The 25,335-nt window shown below is 47.8% G+C and overlaps 2 protein-coding genes across 2 annotated transcripts; one reads left to right on the forward strand and one right to left on the reverse strand.

Annotated features, from left to right (window-relative positions):
* Positions 1-36: 36 nt before the first annotated feature.
* On the reverse strand, positions 37-25,109 carry LOC149310335 (uncharacterized). Its single transcript, XM_089528372.1, has 7 exons — positions 25,022-25,109; positions 22,849-23,006; positions 10,832-11,001; positions 9,075-9,333; positions 5,905-6,113; positions 2,355-2,449; positions 37-137 (listed from the first exon to the last, which is right to left on the reverse strand). The coding sequence occupies exons 1-7, from the start codon at positions 25,107-25,109 to the stop codon at positions 37-39; spliced, it is 1,080 nt and encodes a 359-aa protein (XP_089384498.1).
* On the forward strand, positions 12,750-14,463 carry LOC149310336 (uncharacterized). Its single transcript, XM_089528341.1, has 2 exons — positions 12,750-13,346; positions 13,753-14,463. The coding sequence occupies exons 1-2, from the start codon at positions 12,750-12,752 to the stop codon at positions 14,461-14,463; spliced, it is 1,308 nt and encodes a 435-aa protein (XP_089384467.1).
* Positions 25,110-25,335: the final 226 nt, after the last annotated feature.

Here is a 25,335-nt window from a genome sequence, read left to right on the forward strand (position 1 = left end):
CATTCTGATCCAACCAAGACGCTTCTGCTTCAGTGTTCAGTTTGCGTACTGTGCATGTTTTGCTTTGTTGAGAGTTTTGGAGACATCAGAATAGATTGTGACTATATTAAGACTGCTGTTTTCTTCCTTTTGGCGCACTAAAAAGGGAAATAACAAGCAGCACAAAAACATAAGATGCAGATTACTGGCACATGCCTTGCTCATTGATAGTAACAAGGGTGCATCTGCACTGTAGAAATAATCCAGTTTGGCACCACTTTAACTGCCATGGCCCCATCCTACAAAATCCTGGGATCAGTAGTTTGGTGAGGCCCCAGCACTCTTTGCCAGAGAATGCGCAAGACCTTGCTAAACTACAAATCCCAGGATTCCATAGGATGGAGCTACAACTGGTATCAAACAGCATTATTTCTACAGTGCAGATGCACCCCATAAAGTCACTGCTTGGGTTTTAAAACCTTTGGCACACACCTCTTTTAAAATTATTGGAGCACTCTTCTATGTTCAGAAACTGCCATCTTGTTCCATTTTCAGAGAAGCCCTAACAGGGAGATTAGGGTGCAGGTGCAGAACCAATGGTCCCCTAGATATTGTTGGACTCCAACTCCCATCAGCCCTGGTCATGTAGGGCTAACAGAAGCTGCAGGGCCTTCTTGGCTGTGGCACCCCAATCATGGAACTGTTGTTGTGGGACTTCAAGTCTTTTAGGACTTCTGGCAACCCTAAGACAATGAACCTATCATGGGGTTTTCTGGCAAGATTCATTCAGAGGGTATTTGCCACTGCCATCCTCTGAGGCTGAGAGAGTGTGACTTACCCAAGGTCACCCAGTGGGTTTACATGGCAAAGCCGTGATTTGATCCCTGGTCTCCGGAGTCATAGTCCAACGCAGAGGCCAGATTGATGTTATTCAATGCCAACTAAAAAGTGGCTTTTTGCTAGAGCCTGTGGGACCAGTTGATTTAATTCAAATCGGCCCATGAGCATGATTTCAATATTTTGTAAAATGTTTTAACTGATTATAAACTGTGAAGTCGAAGGCTTTCATGGCCGGCATCCATAGATTTTTGTGGGTTTTTCGGGCTGTGTGGCCATACTCAAGAAGAGTTTATTCCTGACGTTTTGCCATCCTGAAGATGCCGGCCACAGATGTTGGCAAAACGTCAGAAGTGCTTTGCTTCACCCCAAGAGAGGCAATTCACATTTTAAAGAGGTTGCATAGCCCCATTACATTGCTCAACATCTTAAAAACCCCATACAAATGAAACCCATTTTTCAGAATCAAAAATAGATGGTGGGCTACTTTGCTTTTGCTTGTGTTGTTTTTTTTTTAGGGGGGGCATGTGGGTCTTAGGGGGTCCATTATCCCATCCAGGAATCATGGCAGTTGCCATCCTGAAGGGCAGGATTTTATCTTCTCTTCTACTCTCCCTCCTGGCTGAGTTAATGGAGTACAGACTACTTTTGTGTTTGGAAATCAGTTTGCAGCAACTGAGGGCAAAAGATGAAAGCGGGAGGAGGAGAGAGTAGCTGGGACATTTTAAAAGCAAATTAAAAAGTGGGATGGCAGAGGTGGCACACTTGGCCTGGAAATGACATGGATGTGGACACTAGGTGGAACTGGAGCAGAAGTAACTAAAGTTCAAGTGGCAGGTGTGCATGAGTCAGCATTTGGAAGCTGTGCATCATGGGGCATCTGATGCAACATGCACAGCAGGTGAAATCAGTCAAGGGGTGCATCATGGGATACAGTATGATGCAACATGCATTGGGGATGAAACCAGCAAGGTTTCATTGGTGGCATGGCTGTCACATGACTTCATAGAAGACCACCTATAAAAGGGAGCAGGTGACTGTCTCTATTGTTGGTTGTTGGTTGAGTTGTTTTTTGAGTTGTTGTGGTCGGAGACTAGCAAAGCACTTTGTTTGTATGGAGCTGTGAGTATCCAAGATGGCTGTCTGGTACTCTGTGCGATCTTGTATATAGCTTATAGCAAGTGATTAAAGCCCTTGTGTTGGAGAGAGCCTTGCTGTCCAGCTCTGTTCTTTCTTCAGGCGGGGAGCTCAAGGCTGAAACCTGCCTGGGAGGAATTTTTTCTTGCAGCCCTAAGCCTTTGCAGACGTCTCTCCAAGAGCCTTTTAGTGGCGTCCTGCCTACGTGGATCAACTCTGCACGTGGTCATAGTGGACATAGCATGTCTCTCGACGCCCCAACAAGTGGGACTGTTCAAACAGAAAGTTGGGAGATACGGATATTTGGGGCAATTTTTGGTCTTGGAAACCTTATGCTGCATAGCTGGGGAGGAGAGAGAAGGTAGGGAAACAGCTGGCAAGGGCATTTTCTTTCTACAAACCTGGAAATGCTGGTGGTTTTGGTGGAGGATGAGTAACCCTTTCAGCTGCAGAGACATAAGATAGCTCTGGTAAGAAAGATTCCAAGCTGAAATTCCTAAAAATAATAACAAAAACAATAGCATTTGTACAGTGCTTCACAAGCATCATCTAGTTATCATCCTTACAACAAATCCATAAAGCAGGGCTGGGGTTCATGTGGCCCTCCAGATGTTGGACTACAACTCCCACCAGCCCTAGCTAGCATAGCCAATGGTGGTAATGCTGGAAGTCACAGTCCAGCAATATCTAGAGGGGTGCATGACTGCCAACCCTTCAATGAAGTAGGCTGGCATTACTCAGGGCTTGGAAGAGGTTACATACTTGTTTAGCCTATGGCTGCATCTACACTGCAGAATAAATGCAGTTTGATGCTTCAACTGCCATGGCTCAATGCTATGGAATTCTGGGATTTGTCATTTTGTGAGATATTTGGCCTTCCCTGTCAGAGAGCTCTGGTGCGACAACAAACTGCATAGGATGAAGCCATGGCAGTTAAAGCTGTGTCAAGTTGCATTAATTCTGCAATGTGGCAGCATCCCAAGACCCATAGAATTACTACCACTTCCCCAGAGAGGGCTAGTGTTATTATATACAGTTGCCCCTTCGAAGATGTGGGGGATCCATTCCAGACCCCCCTATGGGGCATATTCAAGCCCCATAGGCTTGAATAGAGTGCGTGCCCCATTGAAGTTAATGGTGGTTGCCCCTCTGAGGATTTTCAAGTTTGTCAATCTCAAGTCCACAGACCTGGAGGGGCAACTATATTACCAATATATTTCAATAGGCTCTACTTGGGGCTGTCTGCGAAGAAGATACAAAAATTTTAATTTGGTCTAAACTGTTGTCTTTAAGCTTTTCCAGGAACAAATTGGTGCAGTAGGAGTAAAAACTATTCTTATCTTCTAGCAGTGGTGACGATAATTCCAGCAGTACTAAATGCTTTACCACCGAAAGGCTGAGAGTATAGAGTCACAGAATCATAGAGTTGGAAGATACCGCAAGGACCATCCAGTCCAACCCCCTTCTGCCATGCAGGAACTCTCAATCAAAGCATCCCCAACAGATGGCCATCCAGCCTCTGCTTAAAGATCTCCAAGGAAGGAGACTCCACTACACTTCGAGGAAGGAGTGTGTTCCACTATCAAACAGCTCTTACTGTCAGGAAGGTCCTCCTAATGTTTAGCTGGAATCTCTTTTCCTATAGCTTGCATCCATTATTCCAGGTCCTATTCTCTGGAGCAGCAGAAAATCAGTTTGTTCCATCCTCAATTTGACATCCCTTCAAATACATAAACAAGGCTATCTTTTCACCTCTTAACTGCCTCTTTTCCTGGCTAAACATACCCAGCTCCCTAAGGCGTTCCTCATAGGGCATGGTTTCCAGACCCTTCACCATTTTAATCGCTATCCTTTGGACACGCTCCAGTTTCTCAATATCCTTTTTGAATTGTGGGGCACAGAACTGGACACAGGACTCATTGGAAAAACAAATGGAGAAAGGAATACTGCATTGATGATGATGATGACGACGACGATGATAATGATTTCTTATCTTCTCTCGTCATGGATTGAGGCAAAGAACAGCAACAGATCAAAATACATCATATAACATCAGTTAAAAACACATAACATCACTTAAAGTGGATGGATTGACTCAATCAAGGAAAACACAGCCATGAGTTTGCAAGATCAGAGCAGGGCTGCTGATAACAGTTTCTTTATCTGGAGGTTTTGTTGCCATAATTTGAAGTCAGTGGGACAGCACATAACAACAACACCACAAACAAGGTGCCACCATGCAAAAGATGCTGCCCTGGGGAATGCCAGTCAAACCTCAAACAAGGATGTGACCATGGCAAAGACATACCTAATGATTTTAAGTCAAAGGGGTCATACAGAAGAAGCTGCTCAACATCCCATGAGCCGAAATCACCCAGCGCTTTATACCTCACTAGCTACATCGTGAAAACAATGTGGCAACTTACAAAGATCTCTCTTAAGACACAGCCTATCAGACTTGCCCACCAGTTAATTGCAGCTAGATGGCTTTTTGTTAAGCTCTGCTATACTTAGGGCGGAAAAATGAAATGCATAGATATGGGATGGGGGACACCTGGCTTGACAACAGCATGTGTGAAAGGGATCTAGGAATCCTAGTAGATCACAAGTTGATCATGAGTCAACAGTGCGATGTGGCAGCTAAAAAGGCCAATGTGATTCTAGGCTGCATCAATAGAAGTATAGTGCCTAGTTCAAGGGAAGTAATAGTGCCACTCTATTCTGCTTTGGTCAGGCCTCACCTGGAATAATGTTCTGGGCCTCACAATTCAAAAGGAGATGTGGACAAGCTGGGGCATGTCCAGAGAAGGGTGACTAAAATGGTGAAGGGTCTGGAAACCATGCCCTATGAGGAAAGACTTAGGGAGCTGAGGATGTTTAGACTGGAGAAGAAAAAGGTAAGGTGATATGATAGCCCTGTTTAAATATTTGAAGGGATGTCATATTGAGGAGGGAGCAAGCTTCTTTTCTGCTGTCCCAAAGAATAGGACACGGAGCAATGGAGTCAAGCTACAGGAAAAGAGATTCCACCTCAACATTGAGTAGAACTTCCTGACAGTAAGAGCTGTTTGACCGTGGAAGACGCTCCCTTGGAGGACGGAGGAGTCTCCTCCTTTTTTAAAAATCTTTTATTTATAACATATCAAACAAATAAAATAAAATGCATATTATAGCAATATATACATACTAACTGTTTACTAGTTCATAATTGTAACCTCACAAAATAACAGTATTCTTCATTCTTGATTTTAAAAAATCCTAATACTGTATTTCTTTCTGACTCTTAAGTTATGATGCTTTCCTCCTTCCGTTGTTGCTTAAGTCATCCTATCACCACCGTTCTTTAAATTTTTTGATGTTCTCAGTGGATCTGACTATTCAAAACCACAAATGTTCAAGGGAAAAATATAATAATAGAAGGAAAAGGCAAAAAGAGAATAAAATCCTTGTCTTGTGCTGAGCTTGAAGTTGTCTTATTTATAGCAGTTTCCCAATTCATTGCAAAGCGTTATAGTGTCAAACCTTGCCAATTTTTACTCCAGTATTTTATCACTGGTAACCATACTTTTTCTACTTCACTTAATGAAGTATTGTTTCAACTACAGGTAAGTTTGTCTAATTCAATCATGTCCATCAATATAACTAGCCAGAGACGAGGATCTGGAACAATGGATGCAAGTTACAGGAAAAGAGATTCCACCTGAACATTACAAAGAACCTCCTAGTAGTAAGATCTATTTGACAGTGGAACACAGTTTCTTAGAGGGTGGTAGAGTCTACTTCTTTGGAGGTCTTTAAACAGAGGCTGGATGGCCATTGGTTGAGAGTGCTCTTATTGTGAGTTCCTGCATGGCAGAATGGGTTGGACTGGATGGCCCTTGGGGTCTCTTCCAACTCTAGGATTCAATGATTCTAAGGTTTTCTGAAGACAGAAAGCTCTTCTGAGCTTACCTGGATGACCTGGATGATCTGGCCTTTATGCTGCTCCCTTTGTAGGTCTCATAGCTGCCTTCATGAACGTACAAGTGCCGTTCACTTCGGATCCGGCTAGGCTTTGCCTGGAGTATTTCCCGCTCCTCATCTGTATATTCTTCTTGTTCGATGCTGAACCTCTTCTGTTCAGCAGGAGGCTTTTTCCCTTTCTGATCCTTCCAATCTTCCTGAAATCCAAGGTAAAAGAAACATTTTGTTCATTTATATCTATACAGGTTGAGCCTCCCTTATCCAGAATTTTGAAATACAAAATGCAACCAGCCCTCCATAGCCAAGGATTCTTTATCCACAGATTCAAGCATCCATGGCTTGAAAAAACAAACAAACAAATCCAAGCAACCTTGATTTTGCCATTTTATATAAGACACACTAATTTATTGTTCATTGTATTTAATAGGACTTGAACATCCACAGATTTAGGTACCCACAGGGATCCTGGAACCAAAGTCCAGCAGATACCAAGGGCCCACTGTACTCCAAAAGCCAAAAGGTTTTTCATGGGTGGCTGAGACAGTGTCACCTTTGCTTTCTGATGGTCCAGTGTACACAGACTTTGTTCAAAATTATTTCTAAAAGATTGTTTATAAAATTACTTTCAAGCTATGTATATAATGTTAATATGAGACATAAATGATTTTTGTGTTTAGACTTGGGTTCCATCTCCAGTATTATATATGTATATGCAAACACAGGCATTCCAAAATGCGAAAGCAATCAATGAACCAATACCAAATGCTACTGGACCCAAGCATTTAGGATAAGGGAGATTCAACCTGTACTACCCAACAAGCTTAAGCGTAGTTTCCAGTTATACAACTTCCAGAGTATCTGAAAGACTGAGATCTTCAGGAGAGGTGTAATTAGCTTTTTTATGCTCCTACTCTCAAGTAGATGGTACCCTTGAAGATCATCTAGCTATGCTGCCATCACCTCCTGATTGTAACCCCCCTTAACCAGTAACTCAGTGGGAAGTTATTGGGGAACTTATGCTTTTTCCATTTCTGACTCTATAGAGGCCTATATGTAAGCATGAACATACTGAGCAAAACCACAGTGAAAAAAGGCCCATATGGTTGTATGTGTCATGTAAAACCTGCACCTACCAGAGACTTAATTTAATTGTAAACCTTAACGGGTAAAACATCTAGCCAAATTCTGGGGCTTCCATGCTTTCCTTTCCCCTGCTCCCTGTCTCCACACACACACACACACACACACACACACACACCCATCTAATGAAGAGTTCTGGAGAACGCAAAAGCTTGCACATCACTGTGGAATTGCATTTAACTCAACTGTGGTGTTTCTCAGGTATGGATTTTGGACTTGGTTCACTTAGGGTTGCCATATCCCGCCGGGGGGCGGGACAATCCCGGTTTGGGCGGTGCTGTCCCGGTCCCGGTCCGGTTTGGCGCCCAAACCGGGACGGCCCCGCCCACCGCGGCCACCTCAGGCCCCGCGGCGGCTCCAAGGCCTTGCTGAGGCCTGGAAAGGCTCTCCGCGGTTGGAGCTCCAGCCGCGGAGACGCTCCCTCCCGGGCCCCAGAGAGGCCTTCGAGGCAGCTCCGCGGTCGGAGCTCTGGCCGCGGGGTCCTCAAGGCCTCCACGAGGCCAGGGAGGAGGAGGAGGCCGCTTCCCACCGCGGCGATCGCCGCGATGAGGGGCGGCCTTCGCCTCCTTCCCGGCCTGGGAGCCGGCCTAGGCTTCTTCCCAGGCCGGGAGGAGGAGCAGGCCGCTTCCCACCGCGGCGATCGCCGCGATGAGGAGCAGCCTCCGCCTCTTTCCCGGCCTGGGAGCTGGCCTAGGCTCCCTCCCAGGCCGGGAGGAGGAGGAGGAAGCCTGGCACCGTGGCGATCGCCGCGATGCCAGGCTTCCCCCCGCCCTTCTCGGCCTGGGAGCCGGCCTAGGCTCCCTCCCAGGCCGGGAGGAGGAGAAGGAAGCCTGGCACCGAGGCGATCGCCGCGATGCCAGGCTTCCCCCCGCCCTTCTCGGCCTGGGAGCCAGCCTAGGCTCCCTCCCAGGCCGGGAGGAGGAGGAGGAAGCCTGGCACTGTGGCGATCGCCACGGTGCCAAGCTTCCCCGCGCCCCTTCCTGGCCTGGGAGGCGGCCTAGGCTCCCTCCCAGGCCGGGAGGAGGAGGAGGAAGCCTGGCACTGTGGCGATCGCCACGGTGCCAAGCTTCCCCGCGCCCCTTCCTGGCCTGGGAGGCGGCCTAGGCTCCCTCCCAGGCCGGGAGGAGGAGGAGGAAGCCTGGCACTGTGGCGATCGCCACGGTGCCAAGCTTCCCCGCGCCCCTTCCTGGCCTGGGAGGCGGCCTAGGCGCCCTCCCAGGCCGGGAGGAGGAGGAGGAAGCCTGGCACTGTGGCGATCGCCACGGTGCCAAGCTTCCCCGCGCCCCTTTCTGGCTTGGGAGGCTGCCTAGGCGTCCTCCGAAGCCGGGAGGAGGAAGAGGCCACTGGAACCGCGGCGCGATTCCAAGCGGCCCCTGTTCCTCCTCCCGGCTTGGGAGAGAGCCTAGGCGTCCTCCGAAGCCGGGAGGAGGAGGACAGGGTTTGAAAATGTAGGACTTTTTTTTAATTTCCTAGCCAGGAAATTAAAAAAAAAAAAAGTCCTACATTTTCAAACCTGGTCCTACATTTGTCCCGGTTTGGAGGTCCTCCATGATGGCAACCCTATTCACGCTGCATTGTTCACTTGACTCTAATGCAATTCATTTCCACAATCGTGTGACATTAAGCTACTCAGAACACAGTAAACTTTACCTTTGGACTCCACTTCCTAGAATCCTCATACTGGCCAGGGGGATCTGGGAGTTATAGTCCAAAAATGTTATGTTGTGTGGGGCATGCCATATGTCCACCTCCATGCTCACCTCATCTGCTCAGGTTAGCAGGCTCTATCTTTTCAAGAGTTCAGCCACGGACAGCTGTGTACCTACCTGAGATCTGTGCTAAGTACTTCAGCTCCTGGGATCTGAACCCAGGACTTTGAGTAATTTTGCATGCAAATCGAAGCCGTGGTGGTTTTTCAGACTCCCCACGCCTGCTGTCCCTATCTCTGTCCATCTCCCAACCCTGGCACAAAACGGGCTGCTACAAAACAAACCCCATAAAGACATCTTTGTACTCACATCTTCTTCCTCACTTGGGATGAGCTCAATGCTTAGGTTGTCTATGATGGTGCAAGACATGGGCTTAGGCTGCAGATAGCAGGCCGGTGGGTGATGGAGAAGGTAGACCAGTGACAGCCAGCGATCAAACTGGGCTTCCTCCTCCTCTGTGGGTGCGTGAAGCTGAAGGTAATACGTGCGGCCATTGATCAGCTTGATTTTGATGAGATGCTTTTCAGGATCATGGATGGAGATCCGTACAAATTTTAAAGGGAGGAGCCTGGGATGGGAAGAGAGGATGGAAACATTAAGGATGGGATGCTCAAGATGGAAAAACCCAGGACAGAACATTCAGGATGGAAACATTTCAGACAGGATGTTCTAGACATCATTAGCAATGATTTAGATGAAAGAATATGGGGCATGCTTATCAAATTTGCAGATGACACCAAATTAGGAGGAGTAGCAAATACCCCAGAGAACAGGATCAAAATTCAAAATGACCTGAATAGACTAGAAGGCTGGGCCAAAGATAACAAAATGAATTTCAACACAGAGAAATGTAAAGTACTGCACTTAGGGCAAAAAATGAAATGCATAGATATAGGATGGGAGACACCTGCCTTAAGGAAACTATGAAGTTTATCGCACACCATCCCCCCTCCCCCCCATTATGGGAACTGGAAGGGGACTCTCGGGGCTGTGCACAACCTGTAAAAAACGGATTTTATCACACAGTGAATCGTCCTCAAAAGGGCCCCATTCTGTTCCCCAGCATCAAGCCGTCCCCATTCAGTGCTGACGGGTGCCATTTTCCTCGGTCGGAAGACTTCCGACCAGAACATTTAACGCTTCTCAGCAGTGAATGGGGATGGCTTGGCACCGTGGGATGGAACAGGACCCTTTTGAGGATGATTCGCTGTGCAATAAAATCAGTTTTTTCCAGGTCATGCGCAGCCCCAAGAGTCCCCTTCCAGTTCCCATAACGGGGGGGGGGGGGGGGAGTGTGCAATAAACTTCTATGTGTGAAAGGGATCTGGGATCCAAGTAGACCACAAGTTGAACATGAGTCAACAGTGTGATGCGGCAGCTAAAAAGGCCAATGTGATTCTAGGCTGCATCAATAGAAATATAGTGTCTAGATTAAGGGAAGTAATAGTGCCACTCTATTCTGCTCTGGTCAGGCCCCACCTGGAATAATCCTGTGTCCAGTTTTGAGCACCACAATTCAAAAAGTACGTTGAGAAACTGGAGCGTGTCCAAAGGAGGGCAACTAAAATAGTGAAGGGTCTTGAAACCATGCCCTATGAGGAATGACTTAGAGAGCTGGAGGTGTTTAACCTGGAGAAGAGAAGGTTAAGAGGTGATATGATAGCCCTGTTTAAGTATTTGAAGTGATGCCACATTGAGGTTTTTTTGACCAAGCTTTTTTTCTGCTGCCCAGAGAACAGGACCCGGAGCAATGGATGCAAGCTGCAGGAAAAGAGATTCCACCTCAACATTAGGAGGAATTTCCTGACTTTAAGAACTCTTCAACTGTGGAACATTCTCCCTTGGAGACTGTGGTGGAGTCTCCTTCTTTGGAGGTCTTTAAGCAGAAGCTGGATGGCCATCTGTTAGGGATGCTTTGATTGTGAGTTCCTGCATGTCAAAATGGGGTTGGACTGGATGGCCCTTGAGGTATTTTCCAACTCTATGATTCTATGAACATTCTGGATGGAAACAATCGGTATGGAATTTTTTTTATGGAGACAGACGCCGTTGTAGCCAGTACTTACCTGGTAAGCATTGGCTCCCCTGTGCGTGGTCCCGAGGAAAATGGACCAACGACGGGGCGAGCAACGAACATCAAGTTGGGCAAGGGAAGTTTGACGTTGCTGGAGGCGATGCCAATGATGGCTTCATTGCTGTGGTTGTGGATGAACACATGCCTGCCCCTTCGGGTGACCTGCGAGAGTGGAAACCCAGAACAATTCTTGTCAGAATCACCAAAGAGAAGCTCTGCCAGATTAGACTGGGGTCTACCTTAGGTTTGCTCCGTGTTTCTTATCTTTTTATTTATTTATTTATTTAAAACTTTCCAAAGACAGTGGTCCCTCCGCATTCCCTGGGGTTAGCGAAGAAGGACCCCCATGAATGTGGAAAAACCGCACATAAAACACCACTATTTTTTTTAACAAAAGAGAACACCTCTCTAGGAATCTCCAGTGCAAGTCTATGGTCAACATCTGCCAGAAGCTGATCATAGAACCATGCTGGAGGACCTACAAATGCCTAGAGAATTGCTTTCGCTAGAAATGTCTATGTTCTCCAGCACAACTCTATGGTCAACTTTGCTCCGGGTTTTGCCGTGCATCTATACTGTTGAAATAAGGTAGTTTGACACCATTTTAATTGCCATGGCTCCATCCTATTCCTACAGAATCCTGGGATTTGTAGTTTGCTGAGACGCCAGCCCTCTTTGGCAGAGAAGGCTAAATACCTTGTAAAACTACAAATCCCAGGATTCTGTAGAATGGGGCTACATCAATTCAAGTAGTCTCAAACTGCATTATTTCTACACTTTAAAGGAACTATCCAAGGCGTGGAATCCATTTTAGGAAGGGAATCCAGGACTGAGTGGGTATTGTAGAATTATAAAATCATAAAGTTGAAAGAGACCACGAGGACCATCTAGTCCAACCCGATTCTGCCATGCAGGAACTCTCAGTCAAAGCATCCCCAACAGATAGCCATCTAGCCTCTGCTTAAAGACCTCCAAAGAAGGAGACTCCACCATTCTCCAAGGAAGTGTATTACACTGTTGAACAGCTCTTACTGTTAGGAAGTTGTTTCTAATGTTGAGGTGGAATCTCTTTTTCTGCAGCTTGTATCCACTGCTCCTGGTCCTGTTCTCTGGAGCAGCAGAAAACAATGGCCCCTTTCAGACTGACCCATAAAGCCTGGTCAGATCCGGGTCGATCCGGAAGGCCCCTCTTCGGGTCTACCCGGTCGCGAGTGCCCATTGCTTTTCCACCTTCGAAGCCACCCGCGGCAGTTTGACCCGGGTGAAAGTTCATATTCCCGCAATCCGAATAAATATGGGGCGCCTTACCCGGTCATTTGCGAACCTGTTCGGTTTTTCCGCATGTCAAGTGACGTAGGTGGCGACGTAGGTGCTGACGCACCCGGAACAGACCGGGGATTTTTTTTTTCTTTTGCTTTGGGTTGAAAGATTGTGCGCATGCGTGCGTTATGTATTCACCCCGTTTCTTTCCCCTATTGTTTTTTTCGCTTCGATTCATGTTTCCGAACATTAACCGTCCCTTCCCCGGAAAGATTTCATTCTGATTGAATCTTCAACTTAAAAAAAAATTACTGTAATTTTTGAAAACATATGCGCATGTGTGTGCTCTTTTCCCCCTCAGTTCTTATTTCATCCCGTTTATGAACATTCACAGTTCCGCCTTTCCCGGAAATTTTGCATACGTACCTCACCCTCCCCTTTTAACACGAAAAAATAACATTATTTTCAATTTTGAAAGCTTATGCGCATGCACACCGTTTCTTTCTCGCGAGGTTCCCTACAGTCACGTGTCTTTTTTGTTTTTGTGTTGGTTTACATGTTTACTTCCGCTGTTGGCAATTGCCTTGCGACCACACATCTGCTGTCGCCATTTTGTCCGGCATTTGCAGTTCCAACAGTAAGAGCGGAAGATGCATCCCTTGTTGTATCTCATCCTGGCCCAACAAGCTATAATCAGGTCTGTTGTTGCGTTGTTGCGGCGCAGGCATAGGCGCCTCCAACAGTTCCAATGTATGCTCGCTGCGAACAGGAGGAGGGCGAGTAGGAGGAAGCACGCTCGCAGGAAGAGTAGCCTCGTGGTTGGTCGCCTTGCCCAGCAAACTGTAGCGACTGTGGGTGGGAGAATTTCCCAATGTCTCCGGCCATTGCCCAGGAGGTGGTGGGTCTACCCACACGAGACGGACTTCTGGCCGAAGCTGTTATGCACTGTTTGGTCCGATGAAAAATGGATAGAGCATCTGAGGATGCCTAGGAGGCTTTTCCTGCTTATTGTCGAACAGCTGCGTCCGGAGATCTGCAGGGAGGACACCCGTCTGCGCTCCGCCATACCGGTGGAGAAGAGGGTGGCAATCGCACTTTGGATCCTGGCTAACCAGGGGTCCTATGGCACAGCGGCCACCCGGTTCGGCGTGGGGAAATCGACAGTGTGCACCATTTTTATTTCTGTAGTCCTGGCTATAGAGAAAGTCCTCCTTCACAAGACAGTGTACCTCGGAGACCACAGGAAGGTACTTAATATTGCTATTGCTGCCGCTGATTACACCCTTTAGGGTAGGGAAAAGTCTAGATGCATTATTAACAAACTGTGAGCAAACCTTGGCTTTAGGGTGGGGATACCATAAATGTATGCCATTTTTCTCATAATATTGCTATGATTACTTCCCATTCTTTCCTGGGATTTGTTGAAGGCGGTGTAAGTCTTCCTTCCCCCCTTCTTGCAGATCTACTTGTATATATTCTTGCTTTGCATATAATAGTAACTACAACAACACTAACCTCTAAAGTTATTATCATTCAGCAATGGTTCTAGGTGGGGTGACACGCTATATCTATTTACATACATGCAGGTTTGTTCCATGACTGCCGACCTTTAGCCTTGCTGTGCTATTTACAGGTGTGCTGTTTCTATTCCAGATCATGGCAGGCTTCGAGGCTATGGGATTCCCACAAGTAATCGGGGCTGTTGATGGGTGCCACTGTCACATCATTTCGCCAGTGCGTCAGGGTGGGGAGTATATCAACCGCAAGGACACGTACAGCATGCTGTTGCAGGGAACAGTGGACCACACTGGACTATTCATCAATGTGTGCATTGGATGGAGCGGGACCTCGCATGACGGCTTCGTTTTCCGCCACTCTTCCATCTACCAAACCATGCGTGCAGGCCTGTTTGTGCCAGGGAATCCTACTGTCACCATCTGTGGCAAGCAGGTGGGCCCACTGCTTATTGCAGATGCAGCATATGGGGTGAAAAACTGGGTCATGACCCCATTCAAAGGCACTCTCCAGCCGCGCCAGGCCCTGTATAATCGCCACCTCAATCGAGCCAGGAACACGGTGGAACGTGCCTTTGGCCGCTTGAAGGCAAGATGGCGGTGTCTCACCGCACCATTGGAGCTGGCAGAGGAGAACGTTAACTCTGTCATAGTGGCATGCTGTGTTCTCCACAACCTCGTGGAGACTGGAGGGCGCATTTTGGAGGGGGCACCATCTCGGCCAAGGCGATTTGTGCTTAATGCTGCCAGTTTACGCACTGCGAACGCCGACCAGGAAAAAGCAGATGGTGTGCAGACAAGGGAGGCACTGGTGCAGTATTTCTGGGATTTAAAGCATCGGGTCCCTTAAACACTTGTCTACCACCGCGGTTTTGTGTTTTTTTCTCTTCACTGTTGCAAAAATAAAGGTTTGCCTTTGCTATTCTTTATGTTTTCCTTTTCTTCCTTGGAAACACAACATGCCATGAGCGTACTGCGAGATTGGGTGCGCGTGTTTAGGGATGTCATGACATTCACCCTGCATCTCCTTCTAGTGTTGGTGGGAGAGGGGAACTGTGAGAGCCATCACATGCCACGTTCAGTGGAACAAGCTTTGCACTCCCATTCAGTTGTGCAACTTTAGGTTATAGCTTGGTGGTGCATAAATCTCCTCCCATTACATTGTCTGCAGCTTTGCTGTGTTGGAACAGTGGAGGCCCTGACCACATGCACAGTTGTGCATTTCGCTGGTTTAATAAGCCACACCATTTGTTCCCTGTCCCATCAACTACCAGCTTCCCCCAACTTGCAATGCACTGGCCTCGCATGGAGCACCCCAATACAGGCCATAGTACAGATTGTGTCCTGCAGAATTCTTTAGGAGGGAGGAGGGAGAAGTCTGGTTTCCTGAATAGGAAACAAGATCCAACCCTTTCTTCATGCAAGCGTTTACACAACATGTAACTGCCAAAAAAAAAATTGATAATTTATGCGCATGCACGCTATGCGCATAGTTTTAGGCCGCTCTGGGCCACCGTAGGGGAGGGGGAGTGATGTCACCGGCTGCACTCCTCCTCTAACGGCGCCAAGCTTGAGTTGACTACATTGTAACAATTTACCTGTGGAGCCCTCCAGCCATTGGCTAACAGGTGTAGGGCTACTTTTTGAAACTTTGGGCCCATGTGTGCGCAGAGTCTGTCCGTTGGGGGAAGATGGCGCCGAGGAGGCTCGCAAGGATCGAGCATTGGACGGCACAAGAAACCGACCTCCTGCTCGATTCTCTCAGCCGTACAGATGCGGGGTTGAGGCGGCTGATGCGATCCAGCAGCCGCCCCAACCTCCATCTGTACGAGAGAGCCTCCCGGCACCTCGAAAGGCACGGTTGGAGACGGCTTCCGGTGCAATGCCGGACCAGGTTCAAAAATCTTAAGGCTGCTTTCTTCAAGGCCCGGGACATCGCCCAGGGCAGCCCCCCGCGACATGTCCGCCCGCCTTTCTACCAGAGGCTGGCGGACATGTGGCGGAGGGCAGGGCGGCCTGCAGCTCGGGAACGGAGGCCCCCGCCAGGTAAGTGTCAAAGGTTTGGCTACCGGTGGGGTTGCGCGGTGGGGTTGCACAAGTAGGGGGACGGAATGACTAATTGTGCGCATGATCTTTCCTTGAGACCGTTTATTTTTTTCCAGCCCCCGACTCTGATCGGGGAAGACCAAGGAGGAGGAGGGGGTCCCAGCGCCGTGAGCCTTCTTCCTCGCCGTCTTCCGAAGAGGAGGAACAGGAGGCGGAGGAAGAGGAGGAGCCCTCCGTGTTGGGAGAGGAGGGAGAGGACGAGGCACCTGCTGTCCGCGAGTCACCAGCGGAGGAGGAGGAGGAGGAGGAGGCGGGGCAGATCGAGGGTACGTTGGATCAGGGAATGTCACGCAGGAGTTTGTTTTTGGAATTAGGTTGCCAAGGAAGAGGAAAACTAGACCGTGGGACACTATGTGGTCATCCACTCTGACCCTTCCAAGGGAGGTGTTATAGAAGCATATTTTGCTGTCAGGCCCCATTTCTGTTCTGTTGGAGGTAATGGCAAAGCAGTTGCTACGAGGTATGTTAGGACGCCCCCACCCCCCCACACCCCCTGCGGCCGGTTAAACTGTCACACAACAAACCAAGTAATGTGTACTTAACTATTCTGTCATACCCAACAGCTGAGGAATCGCAGTCGCAGCCTGGACCGTCCCATGCTGCTGGGGTCGCTGCAGCGGCACCACCCGCACTTTGTGAGTTGCAAACATGTTTGCTCTAGTTAAATCTTGGGATTTAAGTCCTGCAGTACTATTAGCGGGAAGCAAGACTGTAGATAATTGTGCATGTATGTGTCCTGTCTATTTCTAGCAAGCTGACACATCAGTGTACATGTATGCTTTTTTGTGTGGAGGAGTGCATGCCACAAGGCGGTTGCCACAAGCAGGGCAACACTGTGGCACCTAAGTGTGGAAAGACTGCTGTTACATGTCTGCTAAAGACATCATGTTAAGAGGAATACTAGATAGAGTAGTTTTGGTGCTAGTGAATATGTGACTGGCACTTTGGGGTGAAGAGAGTGTTGACACATCTATTTGTTCTTGTTTGTTGTCTGTAGGGTACTCCAATATTCTGTTACGAGTAGGGGCCCAAGACCAGAGGCTGGCCCTGATGGAGAAGAGGCTGTCCAGGCTCGAGGGCCTGGAACAGAGAGTGGAGAGGCTGGAGCGTGTCCTGCGCCAGCGCTGGCCGGAGGACTTTGAGGATGTGTAAATAGTTAATATATTGTGTGTACATTGTAAATACACAGTTTGTATTTTTTGAAAGAATGTTTCCTTGTGGTCATTTTGCAATGCTACTTGTCTGCTGGAGACATACATATTACACACATGTTTATAGAACATTGGTTTTATTAGGCCACCTCAAAACTAAGGACTAAGAGGCCAATATGTAATGTAAAATCATTACAACAATTTAACTCCTTGTCAGGAAACATTTGCAATGTAAAACCATTACAACCATTTCAGTTAACAACATGATACACGTCAAATGTGGAACCATTACAACTAGTCATGTAAAAATTGTCATAAACAGTTAAACCAATGTAAACATTGGAAGTAAGGCAGATGTTATGTAACATGGTCCAAAACTTTAATCATGGGGACAGTGTTACCGGCTTCTTAATCCTGCGGATGGGCCTGGTACTTGGTCCAGGAACCGCACCCCCAGATGATGCTGTAGACCCTCCCTGAGACTCCTGCTGGCTGACAGAAGGGCCAGGAGGGGAACTATTTGATGGTTGCATGGAGCCCGGGGAACGCTTAAAGCGCTTCTTCCTCGGCATGCCAGTAGCATTGCCTTGGGTACCCTGCGACTCCATCAGCTTGTACATTTTCTCCATTATCTGGTTGCTAGCCAGCAGAGCACCTGTTAGTTGCTGCATGCTCTCTCTGTCCTCAGCAATTAGCTGTGTCATGACGCCGAGTGATTTATCTTCCCTGGCCTCCTCTTTTTGACTCTCCTCCCTCAAAAAACCCAGAAGCGAACTCATCTGGGCAGCGGACTGGGAGGCAATCTTTTCAAGGGCCGCAGTGGCAGAGTCCCTCACCTTCTTGCGTTTAATGAGGGCCAATCTCTCCGCAGGAGTCATCACTGCTAGGGGGTTCATGATGGCACAAGCTGAAAGAGAAAAGGAATTTTAATAGGGAACTGTAAGTGGTGAGGCTGGAAGGCAAAGGAAGAAGACATTACCATTGGGGGCCAGCTATAGACCTGTGTATGCTGATATCCCATGAGGGCAAAAATTACTATTGTTGTTATTGTTGGAGGACAACAGCATTGGCCATCCCAAGGCGGATGCCTGGCCATTAGCCCAAGGTTTGCAGTGGGTTAATGGTGCTGAAGCGCCTACCCATTGTTTATGCCCTTCTACAAGCGGAAAACAATTAAGAAACCAGTTCCACAGGTCCCACTCTCAAAGGGTGTCCCTTTTCCTGACCTTCTAGCGGCTAGAGGAGAGCAAGGGGAATATCAGGCTTTACAATTAAAACAATTACAGTTGAGGCTACCCTCTATTCAGCAGTCCAAACTCGATTTCCATAACAAAAGTAAGGGTGGAAGATTTTGAATGGCATTCTCCAGTCTTTTATAGTAGGCACAGCCAGGGTTGAAAACAAACCTGATATTCCAGTTTGAGGGGAGGGGGGGAAGGAAAATGGCTGCTGGGGGAACCCCAGACTTTTGGGGTTTGCCATGTGCTACCTCCATGGGTGATAAGGGGAAGCTCAGGTTGACCAGTGCTTGTGATTTTATGCCAAGATTACTGTGTTAATAAAGGTTCTGGTAGGATGCAATTAATGGAGGGGAGCCCATACATCTAATGTATTTTGAACACAGCCTATACACACACCATATGCAAAGCAGAAGCCGAAAGTGCATTTTGTCATCAATGGAGAACCTACCATTGCTTCCCGCCCGGGTTTGGGTTTGGTTTCCGTTAGACCCCGAGCTGCTGGCCGCTGGTTCCTGCTGCTGCAGTTCTCGCACCAGGGTCTGCGGATCAATCTCCTGCAGCACCAGATTTATCTCCTGATCTGGATCCGGAGTAACAACGGTCTCTGTAAAGCGGAGATAAAAATGCACAGTAAACCAGCCTTGCTCGGATGCCACAGGCACACGGACACAAACACAGAAACGGTGTTCAGGGATTCGTGAGCGGCTTTCCATTGCGGCGGCGGGCCACATAAGGGGGCCTGGCACACAGCGGAAACCGACTGCTCAATTGGCAAAACTCTAGTGCATATAATATGGAACACATGCGCACATTCTTTCAAAACTTTTTTATAGAGGACATTAGTATTGGCATGTTACCTTGCGAAAACAGATCCTGCGAGTCCGCCAAGGGAGCCTGCGAATCCGCCAAGGGGTCCTGCTCCGTGATGGGTCTAGAGGGCCCTTCCTCCACCAGCTCGAGGTTCTCGCTGTCGTGGTACGTGACTTCGGTCTCGTCCGAGACCCGCTTTGCCTCCACGCTGGCATCCCCCGCCAATATTCTGCGAAGCTCGTGGAAGAATGGCATTTCTACTGCGCCGCTTCCGCTCATCCTCGATTTTTGATATTCCTCCTTAAATTTTCTTTTCAATGCCTTAGATTTCGTGCGGCATTCCTCCGCATTTCTGTCATGGCCCCTCCTCCGCATTTCTGCGGCGATGTTTTCAAACACATCTATGTTTCTATGATTCTCCCTTAGTTGCTGCTGCACCTTTTCCTCCCCCCACAGCGCTATTAGGTCCACAGTTTCTGCATGTTTCCATGCTATCCCCCTACCAGATGATTTCCTGGCAGCCATCTCCGAAACGCCATGTGCTTGCGATCCCGCCATTGGAAAGGGTCGTGATGATCCTACCAGCTCGAGGTTAGAAACAGCAATGGCGCCAAGCCCCCAAAAAGGGGGAGTGGGCAAATTTGAAAATGAGGGAGGTCCGGGGTTGGCATCGCCCACCTGGCAGGTTACAAGCCTCGCCATTGGCTGGGCAGCCAATAGGTGCCCACCAGGTGACCCTAAATTGGGGTTAGGTCACATCCGCCGTCTGCTTGGGGGAGGTGCCACTGAGGGCGAGGGATAAGGGGCGAAAGGTTATTGGTCAAGTTTCTGGGCATCCACCCACAACCTGGCATGGCATTTTGGTATGGCGCTCGCAGGAGTGGCGGCCAACATGTAGAACTGCACATTGCACTTGTGGGGAAACGGGGGGGCGGGTTTCCGGGGCCCATTAAATGACCCGGGGTGGTGTCCACAAAAGAGAGGGGGGGGGAAAGGTGTGCTACAACTGTCAAAACACCCCCATTGAAGCGCCCTATTACTATGAAACTGTGCGCATAATCTATCAAAACAGCATTCCAATTAAAAAAAAATTCCAAGGAGATGGGAATGGAATGCTAATCACAAGGGAAGGAGAGGTGGGGCAAAGGGTGCACAGTAACCAGTTTAGAGGGGAGAAAGGGTAGGGGACTGCCGGCCAGTCAGCCTTCTCTCAGCGGCCCCAAATACGCACATCGGCGCGCATAATCTGTCAAAGCGGCTGCTTAAACAAAAAAAAAATAGTTGATGGCGGGAGCCGGCTACAGCGACACGAACATGTGAAGGAGAGCGAGGGGCGACCGTGGGTGCACAGTTACCGGCCGGGGAGAGAGGGAGAAGGGTGTAGTTTCACCTGCAAACCCCTAAGGCACGAATCGGAGAGGCGCGTCTGTGCGCTTAATTTGTCAACGCAACAGTAGTTAAAAAAAAAATTATCCGGGGGGAGCCTGGTATGGATAGCGACGAGGCATAAGAGGGGATGTTCGTTTCGGACAGAAATGCCCACCGCCCGACCTGTCCCTTCTCCAGCCATTGATTTGTACGTGGGCGGGAAGGTCTGCGGCTGCGCAACATAGCGCTCGAGAGTGAGGGGGTCAGGAGGGGCGGGCTCTACTGCCCGCCCACAGCAACCCGGCCCTCCCCCTGCAACTGCCCCGATCACGACCGGGGCGAAGTTCATATTTCCAGGAACCGGTTTTTTTGAAAAAGTAATGGTTTATAACCCGGTTGCAAAAAACCCGCGCTAGGGGCCATTTAACACGGAACGGGTGTGCAAGCCCCGGATTCGCTTGTGTGAGATTCGGGGTGAGTAGGAACTTCACGTGAATGAATCGGTTTCAAAACCGATTTTTTTTGTAATGTGAATGGGCCCAATCTTGCTCCATCCTCAGTATGACACCCCTTCAAATATTTAAACAGGGCTATCATATCACCTCTTAATCTTCTCTTCTCCAGGCTAAACATCCCCAGTTCCCTAAGTCTCCCTCATAGGGCATGGTTTCCAGACGCTTGGCCATTTTTGTCCCCCTCCTTCTGGACACACTCCAGTTTCTCAACATCCATTTTGAATTCTGGTGCCCAGAACTGGACACAGGATTATTCCAGGTGAGGCCTGACCAAAGCAGAATAGAGGGACACTATTACTTCCCTTAATCTAGACACTATACTTCTATTGATGCAGCCTAAAATTGCATTGGTCTTTTTAACTGCCACATCACCCTGTTCACTCATGTTCAACTTGTGCTCTACTAAGACTCTTAGATCCCTTTTGCACAGAGAGTCTCATTCAGCCAGGTGTCCCCCATCCTATATCTATGCATTTCATTTTTCATTTTGTGCAGCCCTCCAGATAATTGTTGGGTTGCAATTCCCAGCAGCCCCTTAGCCAACATAGCCAATGGTCAGGAATGCTGGGAGTTGTCATCCAACAACATCTTAGGTTTGAGAGCTGCATGATTCCCAGTCTTCATCCAAAACTTTGCATAGCTGATTTTAGGTTCAGATTAAAACCCAGAGCAGTTGCAGTGCTCCCCCAGTCTAGTTATTATTTGAATCTGAAGTACCAATGCTATAGCAAGTACTGACTGATTGAGTGGAATGAAAGACAGACGGATTGCTATAGCACTTTACTCTCATATTTCCCTAGATCTACCCCACCATGAAGAATCATAGAATGATAGATTTGGAAGAGACCACAAGGGCCACGCCAGGTCTTGTTTGATCTTGAAGGCTAAGCTGGGTCAGCTCTGGTTAGTACCTGGGTGGGGGACCACCAACCTATAACATAATAATAAATAATAATAAAAACTTTATTTATATACCGCCTTTCTAGGGTGATCAAAGCAGGTCACAAAATGAAACAATTCATTACAATACAGAGTAAAATGCAGTACCAATAAAACAACACCTTAAAAACATCATATCCAATCGTGATCCAGCATCTAGAAGTAACTTTTATGAGGAGGTAGTTTTCTCAAGAAGAGTCAGGAGGGTAAGCTAAACGGAAGAGATGTGTTTTCAAGGATTTTTTGAAAACGTCCAAGGTGGAACTAAGGCGAATCTCTTCCGGAGGTTTATTCCAGTAACATGTGCTATAGGCTCTATTTCAAAGGAATGAAATAGCCTAGAATGGATTTGTCTTAGGGTCTCCTAAGTGTAATGGAATTGGACTAGGACTAGGACTCTGGAGACCAGGATTTGAATTCCGACTTGGCCATTGGGTGGCCTTGGGGAAGTGGCGCTCTCTCAGCCTCAGAGGATGGCAATGGCAAACCTTCTCTGAAGAAACGTGCCCAGAAAATCCCATGATAGGTTTGCCTTAGGGTTGCCTGAAACGACTTGAAGGCACACGACAACTCCATAAATTGGCAACAACCTGAAGGCTATAGATTTTTGTGGGTTTGGGGGGGCAATGTGGCCATGTTCTGGAAGAGTTTGTTTCTGATGTTTCGCCAGCATCTGTGGCTGGCATCTTCAGAAAATGCAGGCATGAAACGTCAGAAGTAAACTCTTCTAGAACATGGCCACATAGCCCGAAAAATGCACAAAAAAACTATAGCCTTCAGGTTGTTTCTGATTTATGGAGTTCTTGTGTGATCCTAGGTTGGGAGGAGTGACACACAGTATATATATATACCCCACTCCCTTCCATGCCAGCATTCTCTGAAGATGCCAGCCACAGCTGCTGGCAAAACGTCAGGAATAAACTCTTCTAGAACATGGCCACAGAGTCCGAAAAACCCACAAAAACACTATGGATGCCAGCCATGAAAGCCTTTGACTTCACAACTTGAAGGCTCATCATCCTGATGGTAGAGCTTTTATGAGCTCTTGAGACTGAGGTCTGATGCACCATCACAGACTGGACAGTCTCCCTTCCCTTCCATTTACCTGGTGAAAGCAGCTCTCAAACATTGGCACAGACTGGAAGGAAGGGTATTCGCCTTTCCAAAGGTACTTCTGCAGAACGGTTTTGATTGGGGTCTGGGTCAGAGAAGAGAAACTGATGCTGGGTTGGGCTCTGTGGAACAATTTCAGGAGTGGATTACCTGCAAAGGAGAAGATCCAGGACCTGAAACAACCAGACTGTACATAAGCACTCTGCTTTGCTAGTGCAAGGGAAAAAGAGAGGTGAGATCAGTTCCAAGCTGTCATGGCAAAGTTGGCTGGCTTAATACCCTTCCTTCCTTCCTTCCTTCCTTCCTTCCTTCCTTCCTTCCTTCCTTCCAGAAGATGTACAGGAACTCTGGCTACTGCCCCATTGCAGAATTAATGCAGTTTGACACTGCTTTAACTGCCCTGGCTCAATGCTATGAAATCCTGTAGTTCAGTGGTTCCCAAACTTTGGCCCTCCAGATGTTTTAGACTTCTGCTCCCAGAATCAGCCCATTGGTCCAACTAACCTAGTACAGGTTGAGTCTCCCTTATCCAGAACCCCAAAATCTGAAATACTCCAAAAACCAAAGTGTTTTTCAGGGGTGGCTGAGATTGTGACAGCTTTGCTTTCTGATGGTTAAACATGCACAACATTTGTTTCATGCACAAAATTATTAAAAACTATTGTATAATGGCAGGGACAGAGTTTGAGTGTTGGACTAGGACGCTGGAGACCAGGGTTTGATTCCCAACCGAGCCATGAAACCTGCTGGGTGACGCTGGGCAAATCACAGGCTCTCAGCCTCAGGGAAAGGCAATGGCAAACCTCCTCTGAACAAAATCTTGACAAGAAAACCCTATGGCCTTAGGGTTGCCATAAGTCAGAAACAACAATAACAAATGATAAGCTTGTTGGTGGAGTAAATGCATACAACAGGGGGTCTAAAACAGGCAAAAACAGGTGGGTCCCAGCATCACCTCTCAGCAAGTGGTAGATTCAGACTATCCATGGGCCAAGATATTTAGATAAAGATGAGGTGCAGCCAGGAGAGGCAACTGGAAGATGAATTCCTGGGGTTAAATAGGGCAGAACCGAAGAAATGAAGCTAAGCTGAGCAGGCATGACCTTCTTCTTGCTCTAACAGCTATGCGAACTGTACAAGACATTTGCTAACTGTCCAATTTGCTCTCCAAGTCTGTTCCTAGCCTCCTCTATATCTTTGAACTACTGGGCAAAATCACAAACCATCCAGCAGGAACCACTGTATAGGAAATAAACCTCTCTATGCCACTGGGTAGTGGTTAACATTTGGTCATAATGCCAACAAGAGCTGCCTCTACATTCTTGTTGTTGCAAGCTTTTGTTTCTAACTGAGAGTTGGACTAGGACTCTGGAGACCAGGGTTCGAATCCCTGCTCGGCCATGGAAACCCACTGGGTGACCTTGGGCAAGTCACACACTCTCAGCCTCAGAAGATGACAACGGCAAACCCCCTTGAAGGAACTTGCCAAGAAAACTCCATGATAAGTTTGCCTTAGGATCGCCATAAGATGGAAATTACTTGAAGGCACGCAACATCAAGAACAAGAACAACAATTCAGACTTATGGCATCTCTAAAGGGACCCTATCATGGAGTATCATTGCCACGTTTCTTCAGAGGGGGTTTGTCATTGCCATCTTTTGAGGCTGAGAGAGTGTGGCTTTCCCAAGTGGGTTAATATGCTCGAGTGGGGAATCGAACTCTGCTCTCCAGAGTCGTAGTCCAACACTCAAACCACTACACCATGAAACGAGCTGGGTGATGATAGGAGTTGCAGCACATACCTCTGGAGGGTGCCACATGTCTGGTGTGGCTGGCTGTACAGTATGGGAAAACAAGGAAAAAAGATTGGGAAGGTTTTGTGGATTCACTCATACAGTTCATGTCCTGTGCATGAGTCAGCATGGTGTAGTGGTTTGAGCATTATACTAGGACTCTGGAGACCAAGATTCAAATCCCTGCTTGGCCATGGAAACCCAAGGCACACTCTCCCAGCCTCAAAGGATGGCAACAGCAAACCTCCTCTGAACAAATCTTGCCAAGAAAACCCTGTGATAGGCTCACCTTAGGGTCGCCATAAGTCAGAAATGACTTGAAGACTCACAATACACACACCTTTGGGTTGCAGATTTTTTAAAAAACTCACCCGGGTAACTTGGAGAAATTTCTGTATGGATTTCTCTGTCCGGTTCAGGAAGGTGGACTTTGCGTGACCCCTTTTTAAGTCTTGGCATCCTGGACAAAAAGAAAAAGGGACCTGTATTGAACAGAAAGGTTAAATGAGGTCTTTACAAGCTCAGATGTGAAACTCTTTGTAATCTCCTGAGCCAGGGTAACACCTTTAGAAAGTTTTGTCTTTGCAGTAGACCTGCAATGGGTGGTTGCTGGTTTTGACATCAGTGGCACAGACAGTCCTTTTGGATTTTAGTCAGAGGTGATGCTAGCGATACCCCTTTAGTT

Source organism: Sceloporus occidentalis, unplaced genomic scaffold (assembly GCF_023333645.1).
Source record: "Sceloporus occidentalis isolate IW3139 unplaced genomic scaffold, rSceOcc1.0.p SCAF_6, whole genome shotgun sequence".
NCBI lineage: Eukaryota > Metazoa > Chordata > Lepidosauria > Squamata > Phrynosomatidae > Sceloporus > Sceloporus occidentalis.

What these genes read in the sequence shown, in the direction of transcription:
- LOC149310336 (XM_089528341.1), top strand. Translation starts at nt 12,750, where the DNA reads ATGCATCCCTTGTTGTATCTCATCCTGGCCCAACAAGCTATAATCAGG. An exon ending in ACCTCGGAGACCACAGGAAG is followed by an intron (nt 13,347 to 13,752) that starts GTACTTAATATT and finishes TTTCTATTCCAG; the next exon opens with ATCATGGCAGGCTTCGAGGC.
- LOC149310335 (XM_089528372.1), bottom strand. Translation starts at nt 25,109, where the DNA reads ATGCCAAGACTTAAAAAGGGGTCACGCAAAGTCCACCTTCCTGAACCG. An exon ending in AATTTCTCCAAGTTACCCGG is followed by an intron (nt 23,007 to 25,021) that starts GTGAGTTTTTTA and finishes TCTCCTTTGCAG; the next exon opens with GTAATCCACTCCTGAAATTG. An exon ending in TCCCAAGTGAGGAAGAAGAT is followed by an intron (nt 6,114 to 9,074) that starts GTGAGTACAAAG and finishes CTTGGATTTCAG; the next exon opens with GAAGATTGGAAGGATCAGAA.